The 17511-nt window shown below is 38.7% G+C and overlaps 1 protein-coding gene across 1 annotated transcript in view; it reads left to right on the top strand.

Annotated features, from left to right (window-relative positions):
* The window catches only part of rtn4rl1b (reticulon 4 receptor-like 1b), a 383945-nt gene extending 368697 nt beyond the window's left edge, over nt 1–15248 (top strand). The window contains exons 2-3 of the mRNA XM_061878120.1: nt 9883–10334; nt 12994–15248. Coding sequence (XP_061734104.1) covers nt 9883–10334; nt 12994–13878 — 1337 coding nt within the window. The 3' untranslated portion in view covers nt 13879–15248. The remainder of the gene's footprint in view (nt 1–9882; nt 10335–12993) is intronic.
* The last annotated feature ends 2263 nt before the right edge of the window (nt 15249–17511 follow it).

The following is a 17511-nucleotide window of genomic DNA, read 5'->3' on the forward strand; positions in this document are numbered from 1 at the left end:
AGAATATGCAAACCCCGCACAGAAAGATTCCGAGCCCAGGATTGAACCCAGGATGCTAAGGATACTAATTTGAAAGATCCACCTCAGTTGCCAGGTTGAAAAAAAAAAAGGTACTGTTTCTTGTTTGAAAAAATAAAGCAAAGCTATATTTCCCAAGAGCAAGGCAAACCTATTTACTTAGTCGGTCGAAGCCACGCTTGATACGTCTCCAAAGAAATGGCAAAAAGAGAGGAAGATTGAGATAGAAAGCAGGCGACTAAGAGAAAGAAACCATGTTCTTGTTGGGTAGAACCTTATTCTTGGGGTCAAACTTTATCTATGGTTTGATAGACAATATTTTAGTATAGCGACACACAGTTTGACAGTTGTCAACCATGTGAACAATGCTTCAGGTTGCCTACTGGCAGGGTTTACAAACTCAGAAGACACCATTCCTGAAGGAATTACGTGTGAATGTTCAAATTCTTGAAGTGGAACTGAACTGAAATGCTGACAGAATGTAGTACGAACGTAAGAATGGTTTGAATGTTGAAGAGCTGACGCTGAACTGAAATGCTAATGGGATGTAGGACGAATGTAGAAACGGTTTGAGAGTTGGAGTCGTTTAAACACTGAAATAGTTTGAATGTTGAAGACTTTGAATTGCCAGGGACACCAAGATTTTAGGTTTGGAACTTGGGAAAAGTTTTAGTTTGAATGTCCAGGATGAGTGAAATGTGTTGATGTTGGAATGGTTTGAATAGGTTGAAAAATTTGGGGAATTGTGCAACTTGGAAAAGTTCCAGATTTCAGAAAAAGCTGTAATTTTTGGGAACATGTTTAAAAAACTTGAATGGTCTGAATAAGTTGAAATCAGTCGAGAAATAATGATGTAGTAACATGTTAGATTAAGAAATGGTATTATGGAATTCCTGGAATTGGGAAAACTGGCAATTTTTCCAGTTCGAAAAAAGAACTTTTAATTTTTTTTCTTCATTAAGAGGAATGTTTTGACAGTGGAATGGTTGAAATACGTTGGGAAAAATGTGGAAGGAGTAGTCGGCAGAAAAAAGGGTGGAAATGGGGCAGGAATTTTGGAAAATCCTGGTATGTATTTGAACTTGGAAAAATGATAGTTGGAATTTCCAGAATGGTGAAATATGTTGATGTTGGAATGGTTTGAATAGGTTGAAAAATTGGGGAATTGTGCAACTTGGAAAAATGTCCCATTCATTTCCAGAGGAACTTCCTGGAATTTCGGGAAAAACTGTAATTTTTTTGGTAATTGTGGAAAAAAACTAAACTTGAATGGTCTGAATAATTTGAAATAGTTGGTGTTGGAATTGTTCAAATGAGTGGAGAAATGTTGACATAGTAACATGTTGAATTGAGAAATGGTATTACGGAATTCCTGGAATTTCGGGAAAACTGGGAATTTTTCCAGTTCAAAAAAACAACTTTTTATTTTTTTCTTCATTAAGAGGAATGTTTTGACAGTGGAACGGTGGAAATTCGTTGGGAAAAATGTAGGGTTAGTATTAGCCAGAAAAAAGGGTAGAAATAGGGCAGGAATTCTGGAAAATCCTGGTATGTATTTGAACTTGGAAAAATGATAGTTGGAATTTCCAGAATGGTGAAATATGTTGATGTTGGAATGGTTTGAATAGGTTGAAAAATGTGAGGGTTGTGCAACTCGGAAAAATGTCCCATTCATTTCAGTAGGAACTTCCAGGAATTTCAGAAAAAGCTGTAATTTTTGGGGAAAATGTTTAAAAAACTTGAATGGTCTGAATAATTTGAAATCAGTGGAGAAATAATGATGTAGTAACATGTTAGATTAAGAAATGGTATTATGGAATTCCTGGAATTGGGAAAACTGGGAATTTTTCCAGTTCAAAAAAACATATTTTTTTTTTTCTTCATTAAGAGGAATGTTTTGACAGTGGAATGGTGGAAATTCGTTGGGAAAAATGTAAGGGTAGTATTATCCAGAAAAAAGGGTAGAAATAGGGCAGGAATTCTGGAAAATCCTGGAATTTATTTGAACTTGGAAAAATGATAGTTGGAATTTCCAGAATGGTGAAATATGTTGATGTTGGAATGGTTTGAATAGGTTGAAAAACGTGAGAGTTGTGCAACTCGGAAAAATGTCCCATTCATTTCAGTAGGAACTTCCAGGAATTTCGGGAAAACTGTAATTTTTTTGATAATTGTGGAAAAAAACTAAACTTCAATGGTCTAAATAATTTGAAATAGTTGGTGTTTGAATTGTTCAAATGAGTGGAGAAATGTTGATGTAGCAACATGTTGAATTGAGAAATGGTATTACGGAATTCCTGGAATTTCGGGAAAACCGGAATTTTTCAAGTTGAAAAAAAATTACGTTTTTTTTTTCTTCATTAAGAGGAATGTTTTGACAGTGGAACGGTGGAAATGCGTTGGAAAAATGTGGGAGGAGTAGTCTCCAGAAAAAAGGGTGGAAATAGGGCAGGAATTCTGAAAAAGTATGTATTTGAACTTGGAAAAATGATAGTTGGAATTCCCAGAATGGTGAAATGTGTTGATGTTGAAATAGTTTGAATAGGTTGAAAAATTTGGGAATTGTGCAACTTGGAAAAATGTCCCATTCATTTCCAGAGGAACTTCCTGGAATTTCAGAAAAAGCTGTAATTTTTGGGGAAAATGTTTAAAAAACTTGAAAGGTCTGAATAATTTGAAATCAGTCGAGAAATAATGATGTAGTAACATGTTAGATTAAGAAATGGTATTATGGAATTCCTGGAATTGGGAAAACTGGGAATTTTTCCAGTTCGAAAAAACTACTTTTTATTTTTTTCTTCATTAAGAGGAATGTTTTGACAGTGGAACGGTGGAAATTCGTTAGTATTAGCCAGAAAAAAGGGTAGAAATAGGGCAGGAATTCTGGAAAATCCTGGAATTTATTTGAACTTGGAAAAATGATAGTTGGAATTTCCAGAATGGTGAAATATGTTGATGTTGGAATGGTTTGAATAGGTTGAAAAATTTGGGAATTGTGCAACTTGGAAAAATGTCCCATTCATTTCAGTAGGAACTTCCAGGAATTTCGGGAAAAGCTGTAATTTTTGGGAAATTTTTGAAAAAAAAAAAAAACTTGAATGGTCTGAATGAGTTGAAATAGTTGGTGTTGGAATTGTTCAAATGAGTGGAGAAATGTTGATGTAGCAACATGTTGAATTGAGAAATGGTATTACGGAATTCCTGGAATTTCGGGAAAACCGGAATTTTTCAAGTTGAAAAAAAAAATTCGTTTTTTTTTTTCTTCATTAAGAGGAATGTTTTGACAGTGGAACGGTGGAAATGCGTTGGAAAAATGTGGGAGGAGTAGTCTCCAGAAAAAAGGGTGGAAATAGGGCAGGAATTCTGGAAAAGTATGTATTTGAACTAGGAAAAATGATAGTTGGGATTTCCAGAATGGTGAAATATGTTGATGTTGGAATGGTTTGAATATGCTGAAAAATGTGGAAATTGTGCAACTTGGAAAAATGTCCCATTCATTTCCAGAGGAACTTCCTGGAATTTCAGAAAAAGCTGTAATTTTTGGGGAAAATGTTTAAAAAACTTGAATGGTCTGAATAAGTTGAAATCAGTCGAGAAATAATGATGTAGTAACATGTTAGATTAAGAAATGGTATTATGGAATTCCTGGAATTGGGAAAACTGGGAATTTTTCCAGTTCGAAAAAACAACTTTTTATTTTTTTCTTCATTAAGAGGAATGTTTTGACAGTGGAACGGTGGAAATTAGTTGGGGAAAATGTAGGGGTAGTATTAGCCAGAAAAAAGGGTAGAAATAGGGCAGGAATTCTGGAAAATCCTGGAATTTATTTGAACTTGGAAAAATGATAGTTGGAATTTCCAGAATGGTGAAATATGTTGATGTTGGAATGGTTTGAATAGGTTGAAAAAATTTGGAATTGTGCACCTTGGAAAAATGTCCCATTCATTTCCAGAGGAACTTCCTGGAATTTCAGAAAAAGCTGTAATTTTTGGGAAAATGTTTAAAAAACTTGAATGGTCTGAATAAGTTGAAATCAGTCGAGAAATAATGAAGTAGTAACATGTTAGATTAAGAAATGGTATTATGGAATTCCTGGAATTGGGAAAACTGGGAATTTTTCCAGTTCAAAAAAACAAATGTTTATTTTTTTTCTTCATTAAGAGGAATGTTTTGACAATGGAATGGTGGAAATTCATTGGGGAAAATGTGGAAGGAGTAGTCGGCAGAAAAAAGGGTGGAAATGGGGCAGGAATTTGGGAAAATCCTGGTATGTATTTGAACTTGGAAAAATTATTTTTCCAAAACGGTGAAATGTGTTGATGTTGAAATGGTTTGAGTAGGTTGAAAAATTTGGGGAATTGTGCAACTTGGAAAAGTTCATGAGGAACTTCCTGGAATTTCAGAAAAAGCTGTAATTTTTTGGGGAAAATTTTTAAAAAAACTTGAAAGGTCTGAATAAGTTGAAATCAGTCGAGAAATAATGATGTAGTAACATGTTAGATTAAGAAATGGTATTATGGAATTCCTGGAATTGGGAAAACTGGGAATTTTTCCAGTTCAAAAAAACAACTTTTTATTTTTTTCTTCATTAAGAGGAATGTTTTGACAGTGGAACGGTGGAAATTCGTTAGTATTAGCCAGAGAAAAGGGTAGAAATAGGGCAGGAATTCTGGAAAATCCTGGATTTTATTTGAACTTGGAAAAATGATAGTTGGAATTTCCAGAATGGTGAAATATGTTGATGTTGGAATGGTTTGAATAGGTTGAAAAATTGGGGAATTGAGCAACTTGGAAAAATGTCCCATTCATTTCCAGAGGAACTTCCTGGAATTTCGGGAAAAACTGTAATTTTTTTGATAATTGTGGAAAAAAACTAAACCTGAATGGTCTGAATAATTTGAAATAGTTGGTGTTGGAATTGTTCAAATGAGTGGAGAAATGTTGACGTAGTAACATGTTGAATTGAGAAATGGTATTACGGAATTCCTGGAATTTCAGGAAAACCGGAATTTTTCCAGTTCAAAAATCAATTAAGTTTTTTTTTTCTTCATTAAGAGAAATGTTTTGACAGTGGAACGGTGGAAATGCGTTAGAAAAATGTGGGAGGAGTAGTCTCCAGAAAAAAGTGTGGAAAAAGGGCAGGAATTCTGGAAAATCCTGGTATGTATTTGAACTTGGAAAAATGATAGTTGGAATTTCCAGAATGGTGAAATGTGTTGATGTTGGAATGGTTTGAATAGGTTGAAAAATGTGGAAATTGTGCAACTTGGAAAAATGTCCCATTCATTTCCAGAGGAACTTCCTGGAATTTCAGAAAAAGCTGGAATTTTTTGGAAAATGTTTAAAAAACCTGAATGGTCTGAATACGTTGAAATCAGTCGAGACATAATGATGTAGTAACATGTTAGATAAAGAAATGGTATTATGGAATTCCTGGAATTGGGAAAACTGGGAATTTTTCCAGTTCGAAAAAACAACTTTTTATTTTTTTCTTCATTAAGAGGAATGTTTTGACAGTGGAACGGTGGAAATTTGTTAGTATTAGCCAGAAAAAAGGGTAGAAATAGGGCAGGAATTCTGGAAAATCCTGGAATTTTTTTGAACTTGGAAAAATGATAGTTGGAATTTCCAGAATGGTGAAATATGTTGATGTTGGAATGGTTTGAATAGGTTGAAAAACGTGAGAGTTGTGCAACTTGGAAAAATGTCCCATTCGTTTCAGTAGGAACTTCCAGGAATTTCGGGAAAAACTGTAATTTTTTTGATAATTGTGGAAAAAAACTAAACTTGAATGGTCTGAATGATTTGAAATAGTTGGTGTTGGAATTGTTCAAATGAGTGGAGAAATGTTGATGTAGCAACATGTTGAATTGAGAAATGGTATTACGGAATTCCTGGAATTTCAGGAAAACCGGAATTTTTCCAGTTCAAAAATCAATTAAGTTTTTTTTTTTCATTAAGAGGAATGTTTTTACGGTGGAACGGTGGAAATGCGTTGGAAAAATGTGGGAGGAGTAGTCTCCAGAAAAAAGGGTGGAAATAGGGCAGGAATTCTGGAAAATCCTCGTATGTATTTGAACTTGGAAAAATGATAGTTGGAATTTCCAGAATAGTGAAATGTGTTGATGTTGAAATGGTTTGAATATGCTGAAAAATGTGGGAGTTGTGCAACTTGGAAAAATGTCCCTTTCATTTCCATAGGAACTTCCTGGAATTTCAGAAAAAGCTATAATTTTTGGGGAAAATGTTTAAAAAACTTGAATGGTCTGAATAAGTTGAAACCAGTCGAGAAATAATGATGTAGTAACATGTTAGATTAAGAAATGGTATTATGGAATTCCTGGAATTGGGAAAACTGGGAATTTTTCCAGTTCGAAAAAACAACTTTTTATTTTTTTCTTCATTAAGACGAATGTTTTGACAGTGGAACGGTGGAAATTCGTCGGGAAAAATGTAGGGGTAGTATTAGCCAGAAAAAAGGGTAGAAATAGGGCAGGAATTCTGGAAAATCCTGGAATTTAATTGAACTTGGAAAAATTATAGTTGGAATTTCCAGAATGGTGAAATGTGTTGATGTTGGAATGGTTTGAATAGGTTGAAAAACGCGAGAGTTGTGCAACTCGGATAAATGTCCGTTTCATTTCCATAGGAACTTCCTGGAATTTCGGAACTATGACAGTTTTTTCCCAAAAACTCAAACTATCTCTCCTCAGTGACGAAAAATGGTCGCACTCAAAATAGTGATATAAGTAAATCAAATATTATTATTTTTTTACTAAACTTTCAACGCTTTAAAGTACTCACTAGCTTCAGACCTATCGACAGACAAAAAGTTTTTACGTATTTGCAATGTTTAGAGCTCTTTTTGTTAAAAAAAAAAAAAAAAAAAAACATTTTCTGTGATGGAAAACACACAAAATATGACTAATTTCCAAAAACGAGTTGCAAAATGAAATACTTTGGATGAGGTAATTACAGCCTTAATTAAGTCAATAATTAACAAAAACACTGATTTTGATGCATTATTATTTTGAAACTATGGCATTTTTTCCCCTCCAAAACTCACACTAAACTTTCAACGTTTTCAATTTTTACTAGCTTCATAGATACAAAGTTTTCACAAAAGAGCAATGTTGTTGTTTTTTAATGTTTTATCCTTTTTTAAAATAAAAAACAACATTTTTTCTGATGGGGGAAAAACAGAAAATATGCATAATTTCCAAAAACGAGTTGCAAAATGGAATATTTTAGATGAGGTCATGACAGCCTTAATTAATTCAATGATTCACAAAAACTCAGATTTTGATGCATTATTATTTTGGAACTATGACAGTTTTTTTCCAAAAACTCAAACTATCTCTCCTCAGTGACGAAAAATGGTCGCACTCAAAACAGTGATATAAATAAATCAAATATTTATTTTTTTTTACTAAACTTTCAACGCTTTAAATTACTCACTAGCTTCAGACCTATCCACAGATAAAAAGTTTTTACATATTTGCAATGTTTAGAGCTCTTTTTGTTTAAAAAAAAAATTAACAAAAACATTTTCTGTGATGGAAAACACACAAAATATGACTAATTTCCAAAAACGAGTTGCAAAATGGAATACTTTGGATGAGGTAATTACAGCCTTATTTAAGTCAATAATTCACAAAAACACTGATTTTGATGCATTATTATTTTGGAACTATGGCATTTTTTTCCCCTCCAAAACTCACACTAAACTTTCAACGTTTTCAATTTTTACTAGCTTCATAGATACAAAGTTTTCACAAAAAAGCAATGTTGTTGTTTTTTAATGTTTTATGCTTTTTTTAAAATAAAAAACAACATTTTTTCTGGCGGGAAAAACAGAAAATATGCATAATTTCCAAAAACGAGTTGCCAAATGGAATATTTTAGATGAGGTAATTACAGCCTTAATTGATTCAATAAGTCACAAAAACTCATATTTTGATGCATTACTACTTTGGAACTATGACCGTTTTTTTCCAAAAACTCAAACTATCTCTCCTCAGTGACGAAAAATGGTCGCACTCAAAATAGTGAAAGAAGTAAATCAAATATTATTATTTTTTTACTAAACTTTCAACGCTTTAAAGTACTCACTAGCTTCAGACCTATCCACAGATAAAAAGTTTTTACATATTTGCAATGTTTAGAGCTCTTTTTGTTAAAAAGAAAATGAACAAAAACATTTTCTTTGATGGAAAACACACAAAATATGAATAATTTCCAAAAACGAGTCGCAAAATGGAATACTTTGGATGAGGTAATTACAGCCTTAATTAAGTCAATAATTCACAAAAACACTGATTTTGATGCATTATTATTTTGGAACTATGGCATTTTTCCCTTCCAAAACTCACACTAAACTTTCAACGTTTTCCATTTTTACTAGCTTCATAGATACAAAGTTTTCACAAAAAAGCAATGTTGTTGTTTTTTAATGTTTTATCCTTTTTTAAAATAAAAAACAAAATTTTTTCTGATGGGGGAAAAACTGAAAATATATATAATTTCCAAAAACGAGTTGCAAAATGGAATATTTTAGATGAGGTAATTACAGCCTTAATTAATTCAATATTTCACAAAAACTCAGATTTTGATGCATTATTATTTTGGAACTATGACAGTTTTCTTCCAAAAACTCAAACTATCTCTCCTCAGTGACGAAAAATGGTCGCACTCAAAATAGTGAAAGAAGTAAATCAAATATTATTATTTTTTTACTAAACTTTCAACGCTTTAAATTACTCACTAGCTTCAGACCTATCCACAGATAAAAAGTTTTTACATATTTGCAATGTTTAGAGCTCTTTTTGTTAAAAAAAAAAAAAAAAAAAAGAAAAAACATTTTCTGTGATGGAAAACACACAAAATATGACTAATTTCCAAAAACGAGTTGCAAAATGGAATACTTTGGATGAGGTAATTACAGCCTTAATTAAGTCAATATTTCACAAAAACACTGATTTTGATGCATTATTATTTTGGAACTATGGCATTTTTTTCCCCTCCAAAACTCACACTAAACTTTCAACGTTTTCAATTTTTACTAGCTTCATAGATACAGAGTTTTCCTAAAAAAGCAATGTTGTTTTTTTTAAATATTTTATGCTTTTTGTAAAATAAAAAACACATTTTTTTCTGATGGGGGAAAAACTGAAAATATGCATAATTTCCAAAAACGAGTTGCCAAATGGAATATTTTAGATGAGGTAATTACAGCCTTAATTAATTCAATAATTCACAAAAACTCAGATTTTGATGCATTATTATTTTGGAACTATGGCATTTTTTTCCCCTCAAAACTCACACTAAACTTTCAACGTTTTCAATTTTTACTAGCTTCATCGATACAGAGTTTTCACAAAAAAGCAATGTTGTTGTTTTTTAATGTTTTATGCTTTTTGTAAAATAAAAAACAACATTTTTTCTGATGGGGGAAAAACTGAAAATATGCATAATTTTTAAAAAACAGTTGCAAAATGGAATATTTTAGATGAGGTAATTACAGCCTTATTTAATTCAATAATTCACAAAGACTCAGATTTTGATGCATTATTATTTCAGAACCAAGACAGTTTGACAACGGATCGTCTTCAAAAAGGGGAACTCTCTAAATGGAATATTTGTATGGGTGTTGTTGACTAATTCAGACTCATTGGAGCAGTTGTTGTTGTTTATTCTGTTGACATGCGGGGCCTTCAGGCAGTGATATACAACCCTTATGTTTGTTCAACAAAGACTGGGTAAATGTCGGCCATGTGGGACATGTTCCCATTTCATCTGTGCATAGTCGACTCCGTCAGCCAGAAAGCGGATTCTAACATGGTGGTTTCCTGTGGTCCATTGCAGGGTGTGGACTGGAGTTCCTGCTGGTCCTGTGTGGCCTGGAGTTCTCCTGGTCCTGTCCCCACCACTGCATCTGCTACACGGCCCCGAGCACCGTCTCCTGCCAGGCGCACAACTTCCTGTCTGTCCCTGAAGGCATCCCACCCGACAGCGAACGCATCTTCCTCCAGAACAATAAGATTCACCGGCTACTTCAAGGCCACTTCAGCAGCCAGACGGTGACCCTCTGGATCTACTCCAACAACATCACCTACATCGAGCCCTCCACCTTCCACGGCTTCACCCAGCTGGAGGAGCTGGATTTGGGAGACAACCGCCACCTGCGGTCCCTGGCTGAAGACACCTTCCGCGGGTTGAATCGACTCAGTGCTCTGCACCTGTACCGCTGCGGACTCAGCTCACTTCCCAATAATATCTTCCAGGGATTAAGAAGCCTGCAATATCTCCATTTACAGGTACGTCAAGCACTTTCACAATATCTATGTTGTCGTCACTTAGGAATAATCATCCTAGATCAGTTCATCGGCGTACCTCGGCTTTTAGTCTTCAGGGTAAAGACTGGATTGGTGAGGCGGTCCCATTTTACAAAGTCAGCGAACTGTTGTTCGCTGAAATGAAAACTCAATGAAACTCAACCCGTTTCATTTCTTTCGCAGGCTGAAGCCAAGATGTTGTCTCCCATTTTCTCTCCAATGTGGCTGGAAGTCATTATTATTCACCCAACGCGGCTCATTAGTTTTTCACACTTTGCTCGAGTCCAGATCAAATACTCGGTTTATTGGGGCCAACGGGGGTGTGCAGTGGGTCACTCACACGGATCAAGAGCAACTAGTTGCACAGACGCCGTATGGAAAACATATTTAATATGGTCCTAGGCCCTGTACTCTTCAGCATCTACATGCTTCCGCTAGGTGACGTCATGAGCAAATACGGTATTAGCTTTCACGGTTATGCTGATGACACCCAACTCTACATGCCCCTAAAGCTGACCAACACGCCGGATTGTAGTCAGCTGGAGGCGTGTCTTAATGAAATTAAACAAAGGATGTCCGCTCATTTTTTGCAACTTAACGCCAAAAAAACGGAAATGCTGATTATCGGTCCTGCTGGACACCGACCTCTATTTAATAATTCAACTTTAACATTTGACAACCAAATAATAAAACAAGGTGACTCGGTAAAAAATCTGGGTATTATCTTCGACCCAACTCTCTCCTTTGAGGCACACATTAAAAGCGTTACTAAAACGGCCTTCTTTCATCTCCGTAATATCGCTAAAATTCGCTCCATTTTGTCCACTAAAGACGCCGAGATCATTATCCATGCGTTTGTTACGTCTCGTCTCGATTACTGTAACGTATTATTTTCGGGTCACCCCATGTCTAGCATTAAAAGATTACAGTTGGTACAAAATGCGGCTGCTAGACTTTTGACAAGAACAAGAAAGTCTGATCACATTACGCCTGTACTGGCTCACCTGCACTGGCTTCCTGTGCACTTAAGATGTGACTTTAAGGTTTTACTACTTACGTATAAAATACTACACGGTCTAGCTCCATCCTATCTTGCCGATTGTATTGTACCATATGTCCCGGCAAGAACTCTGCGTTCAAAAGACTCCGGTTTATTAGTGATTCCTAGAGCCAAAAAAAAGTCTGCGGGCTATAGAGCGTTTTCCGTTCAGGCTCCAGTACGCTGGAATGCCCTCCCGGTAAAAGTTTGAGATGCCACCTCAGTAGAAGCATTTAAGTCTCACCTTAAAACTCATCTGTATCCTCTAGCCTTTAAATAGACCTCCTTTTTAGACCAGTTGATCTGCCGCCTCTTTTCTTTCTCCTATGTCCCCCCCCCCCTCCCTTGTGGAGGGAGTCCGGTCCGATGACCATGGATGAAGTACTGGCTGTCCAGCGTCGGGACCCAGGATGGACCGCTCGCCTGTGTATCGGTTGGGGACATCTCTACGCTGCTGATCCGCCTCCGCTTGAGATGGTTTCCTGTGAACAGGACTCTCGCTGCTGTCTTGGATCCGCTTGAACTGAACTCTCGCGGTTGTGTTGGAGCCACTATGGATTGAACTTTCACAGTATCATGTTAGACCCGCTCGACATCCATTGCTTTCGGTCCCCTAGAGGGGGGGGGTTGCCCACATCTGAGGTCCTCTCCAAGGTTTCTCATAGTCAGCATTGTCACTGGCGTCCCACTGGATATGAATTCTCCCTGCCCACTGGGTGTGAGTTTTCCTTGCACTTTTGTGGGTTCTTCCGAGGAGGATGTAGTCTGGGAATAGGCCCCTCCCACCTCCAAAGACATGCACCTAGGGATAGGCCCCTCCCACCTCCAAAGACATACACCTGGGGATAGGCCCCTCCCACCCCCAAAGACATGCACCTAGGGATAGGCCCCTCCCACCCCCAACAACATGCACCTGAGTATAGGCCCCTCCCACCTCCAAAGACATGATCTAGGGATAGGTTGATTGGCAACACCAAAATTGTCCCTCCCTCCATCCATCCATCCATCCATCCATCCATCCATCTTCTTCCGCTTATCCGAGGTCGGGTCGCGGGGGCAGCAGCCTAAGCAGGGAAGCCCAGACTTCCCTCTCCCCAGCCACTTCGTCCAGCTCCCGAGGCGTTCCCAGGACAGCCGGGAGACATAGTCTTCCCAACGTTTCCTGGGTCTTCTCCGTGGCCTCCTGCCGGTCTGACAAGCCCTAAACACCTCCCTAGGGGGGCGGTCGGGTGGCATCCTACCCAAATGGTCCCTAGTGTGTGAATGTGAGTGTGAATGTTGTCTAGCTGTGTTGAGGTGGTGACTTGTCCAGCTGAGATAGGCTCCAGCACCCCCCTACAAGTGGTAGATAATAGATGGATGGATGGATATACAGTGTCACATATATACTGATATATTATATTATTGTATTATATCATTATATAATATATACAATATATAACAAATTCCAATTGTTAGTCATATATCTGTAGTCAGTCCAAATGTCGAACATGTTATAAAAGTGTGTGGTTTTATCCACGTACGAACTATTTACTTGAAGTAAAAAAGTATTTAAACACGACCACTAACAACCAACACATTTGTGTCTTCTTTTCTCCACAGCAAAATCATTTGAAGTTCCTTCAAGATGACACATTTGCCGACCTCCATAACCTGAGCCACTTGTTCCTACACGGAAACCACCTGTGGAGACTCAACCAGAACACTTTCAGGGGTCTTCGGTCCTTGGATCGTCTCCTTCTGCACCAGAACCAGATCGAGTGGGTTCACCACCTGGCGTTCCACGATCTCAAACGCCTCACCACCCTCTACTTGTTCAACAACTCCCTGGTGCAGCTCTCGGGCGACTGCCTGGGCATGCTTCCCGCCCTGGAATACCTGCGCCTCAACGACAATCCCTGGTCCTGTGACTGCAAGGCCCTCACGCTATGGGAGTGGTTAAAACGTTTTAGGGGATCGACCTCTTCTGTGGGTTGCACGGCGCCTGTTGATTTGGTGGGGAAAGACCTCAAGGAGCTTCGCAAGGAAGACTTCTCCGACTGTTCGCCCAATTCTGAATCCAGAGCCCAGACCAACAACTTGTCCGGCACAGTCAGCCCACCGTCCATGAATCGGGGCGTAGTGGCGAGCCCCGGGGGCCAAAGCAACGTGGTGCACCCTTCCAGGCCCGGCCGTCCTCGCAACTGCCAGAAGACCCGCAACCGGGGGAGCAAGGGGAAGAACGACAATGAGGTCCACCACTCGAAGGAGGTCATGGCGGACAAGGAGGACTCTTCTCCGGATTTCTCCGACGGAGGGAAACACGATCACACCTCGCCAGATGGCACCGTTACCAGGAGGAAGCACAAGTGTGTTCCGCGGACCACTGTTCGACCCCCGAGTGGGGTTCTGCAAGCCAACAACGGGGCGTCCTTATTCCAGCCTTTAATACACGTCTACGCCCTCGTGGTTGCCTTGACAACAAACACAGACTTTATCCTCCGCTGAGCCACAGAGGCTTTGGTAAAAGGTCACAAACAACAATATAGCCCAAAAACATCCTCTCGTTCCTGCACTACGAGGTCCGTGTGTCCTTTACGTGTGTGTGTGTGTGTATGAGTGTGTGTGTGTGTGATTAAGTGTACATGTTATGTAGGAAGCGTAACCATTCAGAAAAGCACAACGGCAAGTATCGTGAGGGGTTCTGACAGCGGATTCGTGTAGACCGAGCGAGCACTGCCAATGAAGCTAGCTTTCATTATCACGTGTCTTTTTCGTGTCGGTACGAGCTCTGGACCTCAAGCAACCAAATAAGTGACGAGGAAGGCAAGGAAAGCCATGTACAAGTCCGATGTGGTGTTCGCCTGCGGGCCTGCATTATCGCTCGATCGCCTGTGGCATCCATCCGATCAATGGGTCCCGAAGTGAAACTTTGAGCATAAATAATCATTACCCGGACCGGGAATGTTACTATTCCTTCAAGAACATGGAATATATAGCCACTGCCGATTTAAGGCCGTGATTAACAAGCTCAAACATCGTAAGCTAACTATCCCCCCAAAGCATTGGCATTTGAAGCTGCTACTGTTACTCCGTCCGATGCTGAGGACTGCCATTTTCATTTAAGAGGAATCTGTGCGTCTGTCTGTACTTTGTGCTCGTTCGTTTTGCATTTTGTTAAGACACGGAATGGACCTACGCTAGGTAGTGTTGACTCCGTACTGCGGGGCCCAGCAGGAGGGCTTTATCAGTTCTCCGGTGAGCTGAGAACTGACCTTTGCTGACAATGTGAGGATTAGTTGTTTTTTTTCTGAATCTCTTCGACGGCATACAAGACTTCAAAGAAGAAGGGAAAAAAAAGACCTATGTGTGGATAAATAAATGGTGTGGTCGAATACAATATAAAAGAACATTTCTAAAGGAGCATGAATTAAAAAAAAGGGGGTCAAGTGAGACCCTAGTTCTGGGCTGTGGCGATACAGGACCAGGGTCTGAAAGGGATGCTGTACAGATTAGACCGACTGACCAATGAGGTGGAAAACCACATGGAACTTCTGGAGTTTACGTACCTCCGTCTAAAGGACCATGTAACAAGAAAATAGTGCTGATAATAAACACTTACTGTCTTACCATGAGAAAAAAAAAATGTCACTGGCATCAATTATGATAACAGGGTTTTGGCTCCTTAAATCAGGAGCCCTTTTATTTGGTCAAATCATTTTTCATGGTATATTTTCAGAAGCGTCATTTGTCAATGCACAGTTGTCACTCGTGTCTTTTTCTCGTTCTCTCGTTTTGGCATTTGTGTCTTTCTTTGCCGCCATGATTCCCTTCTTCTGCGCGGCCTCACCCAAGACTACAAAAATGTTTATAAAGATATTAAAATCTATATCTTCTTATGTCACACCGTGGCAGTCTGGGTCTGCTTATTGATGTGTCGACGTTCCTTAGGCCTCATTCGGAGAAGTCGGGCTGGTTTTTCCTTCTCTTGCTGTTCATTTTTTTTTCTCCCCAAGTAAACAAGAAATTGAGTCCGTCAGCAAAATAGGCGTTTTTTTTTTTTGTTTTTCCCACTAGGTTTCCCCTCGCATCTTTGCTCTCGCTCAGTCGAACTCTCCTGATGAAATATGAGCTGCTGTATAAAAAACAAATCAAATCTGCCCTGCCTGGATCACAATTTTACCTACCAATTATTCTATTGCTCAAAAGAAATGAAGCAAGTTTGAAGCCAGACTAAAGTCAAGTCCTGAAGACAAGCTAATGATATTCCTTAAATAGTGTTCAAATACATCATTCGTATCTCGTACAAGAATAACAAATTCAGGTAATAGACGACCCTTGATGTAAATTGAACATACATTTTTGAAAAAACATTTTGACATAATGATTTTGAGATAGTACTCCCGGTAACAGTTAGAGATGCTACCTCAGTACAAGCATTTAAGTCCCAACTTAAAACTTATTTTTATACTTTAAAAAGAGCCCCCTTTTAGACCAGTTGATCTGCCGTTTCTTTTCTGCTCCTTCGTGGAGAGGGGGGTCACAGTTTCAGGGACCACGGATAAGGCGCTACCTGTCCAAAGTCGGGACCCGGGGTGGACCACTCATCTGTGCATCAGTTGGGGACATCTCTGTGCTGCTGACCTGTCTCCACTCAAGATGATCTCATGCTGGCCCCATTATGGACTAGACTCTCACTATTATGTTGGATCCACTATGGACTGGACTCTCACACTGTTATGTTAGATCCACTATGGACTGGACTCTCACTATTATATTAGATCCACTATGGACTGGACTCTCATTATTATGTTAGATCCACTATGGACTGGACTCTCACTATTATGTTAGATCCACTATGGACTGGACTCTCACTATTATATTAGATCCACTATGGACTGGACTCTCACTATTATGTTAGATCCACTATGGACTGGACTCTCACTATTATGTTAGATCCACTATGGACTGGACTCACACACTATTATGTTAGATCCACTATGGACTGAACTCTCACACTTTTATGTTAGATCCACTATGGACTGGACTCTCACACTATTATGTTAGATCCACTATGGACTGGACTCTCACACCATTATGTTAGATCCACTATGGACTGGACTCTCACACTATTATGTTAGATCCACTATGGACTGAACTCTCACACTTTTATGTTAGATCCACTATGGACTGGACTCTCACTATTATGTTAGATCCACTATGGACTGGACTCTCACACTATTATGTTGGATCCACTATGGACTGAACTCTCACACTTTTATGTTAGATCCACTATGGACTGGACTCTCACACTATTATGTTAGATCCACTATGGACTGGATTCTCACACTATTATGTTAGATCCACTATGGACTGGACTCTCACACTATTATGTTAGATCCACTATGGACTGAACTCTCACACTTTTATGTTAGATCCACTATGGACTGGACTCTCACGATTATATTAGATCCACTATGGACTGGACTCTCACTATTATGTTAGATCCACTATGGAATGGACTCTCACACTATTATCCACTCTTCCCTCACTCGTGTGGACCAAGCTCTGACACTAATCATACGCACCCTCAAGAACCCTGCCGAGAGTACAGAACTGGTCCACAGTTCCGAGACCAGGACGAAAACCACACCGTTGCTCCTGAATCCAAGGTCGACTATCCGGCGTAGCCTCCTCTCTAGTACACCTGAATAAACCTTACCGGGAAGGCAGAGGCTTACCACCATCCTTAAATGGATATTGACTATTGTAATCGTAATATGGTATTGTTGAAACTTGAAACTTGAACTTGAAACTATATGTTTCAGAAAACATTAAACATGGCACTGAAATGGAAAGTTTTCTGAATAGATCTAAGCTTGTATTAAAGTTATCCTCGATCTTCTAAGTCAAGGGTGCCCATTACGTCGATCGCGAGCTACCAGTCGACCGCGTGGGGTGTGTCAGTCAATCTCCAGCCAGGCTTTTAAAAAAAATAGACCTAAAAATTAGTGATCATCAATCTTCACCAAGACGTCACTTAAATGACATTCACGGTACCGGAGGGTCTTGTGAGATGACGCTGGCTGCTGCAAGATCATTATTATGAAAATATGACCGAGAGGAAGGCGAGAAACACTT

The sequence above is a fragment of the Nerophis ophidion genome, linkage group LG18, assembly GCF_033978795.1.
Source record: "Nerophis ophidion isolate RoL-2023_Sa linkage group LG18, RoL_Noph_v1.0, whole genome shotgun sequence".
NCBI lineage: Eukaryota > Metazoa > Chordata > Actinopteri > Syngnathiformes > Syngnathidae > Nerophis > Nerophis ophidion.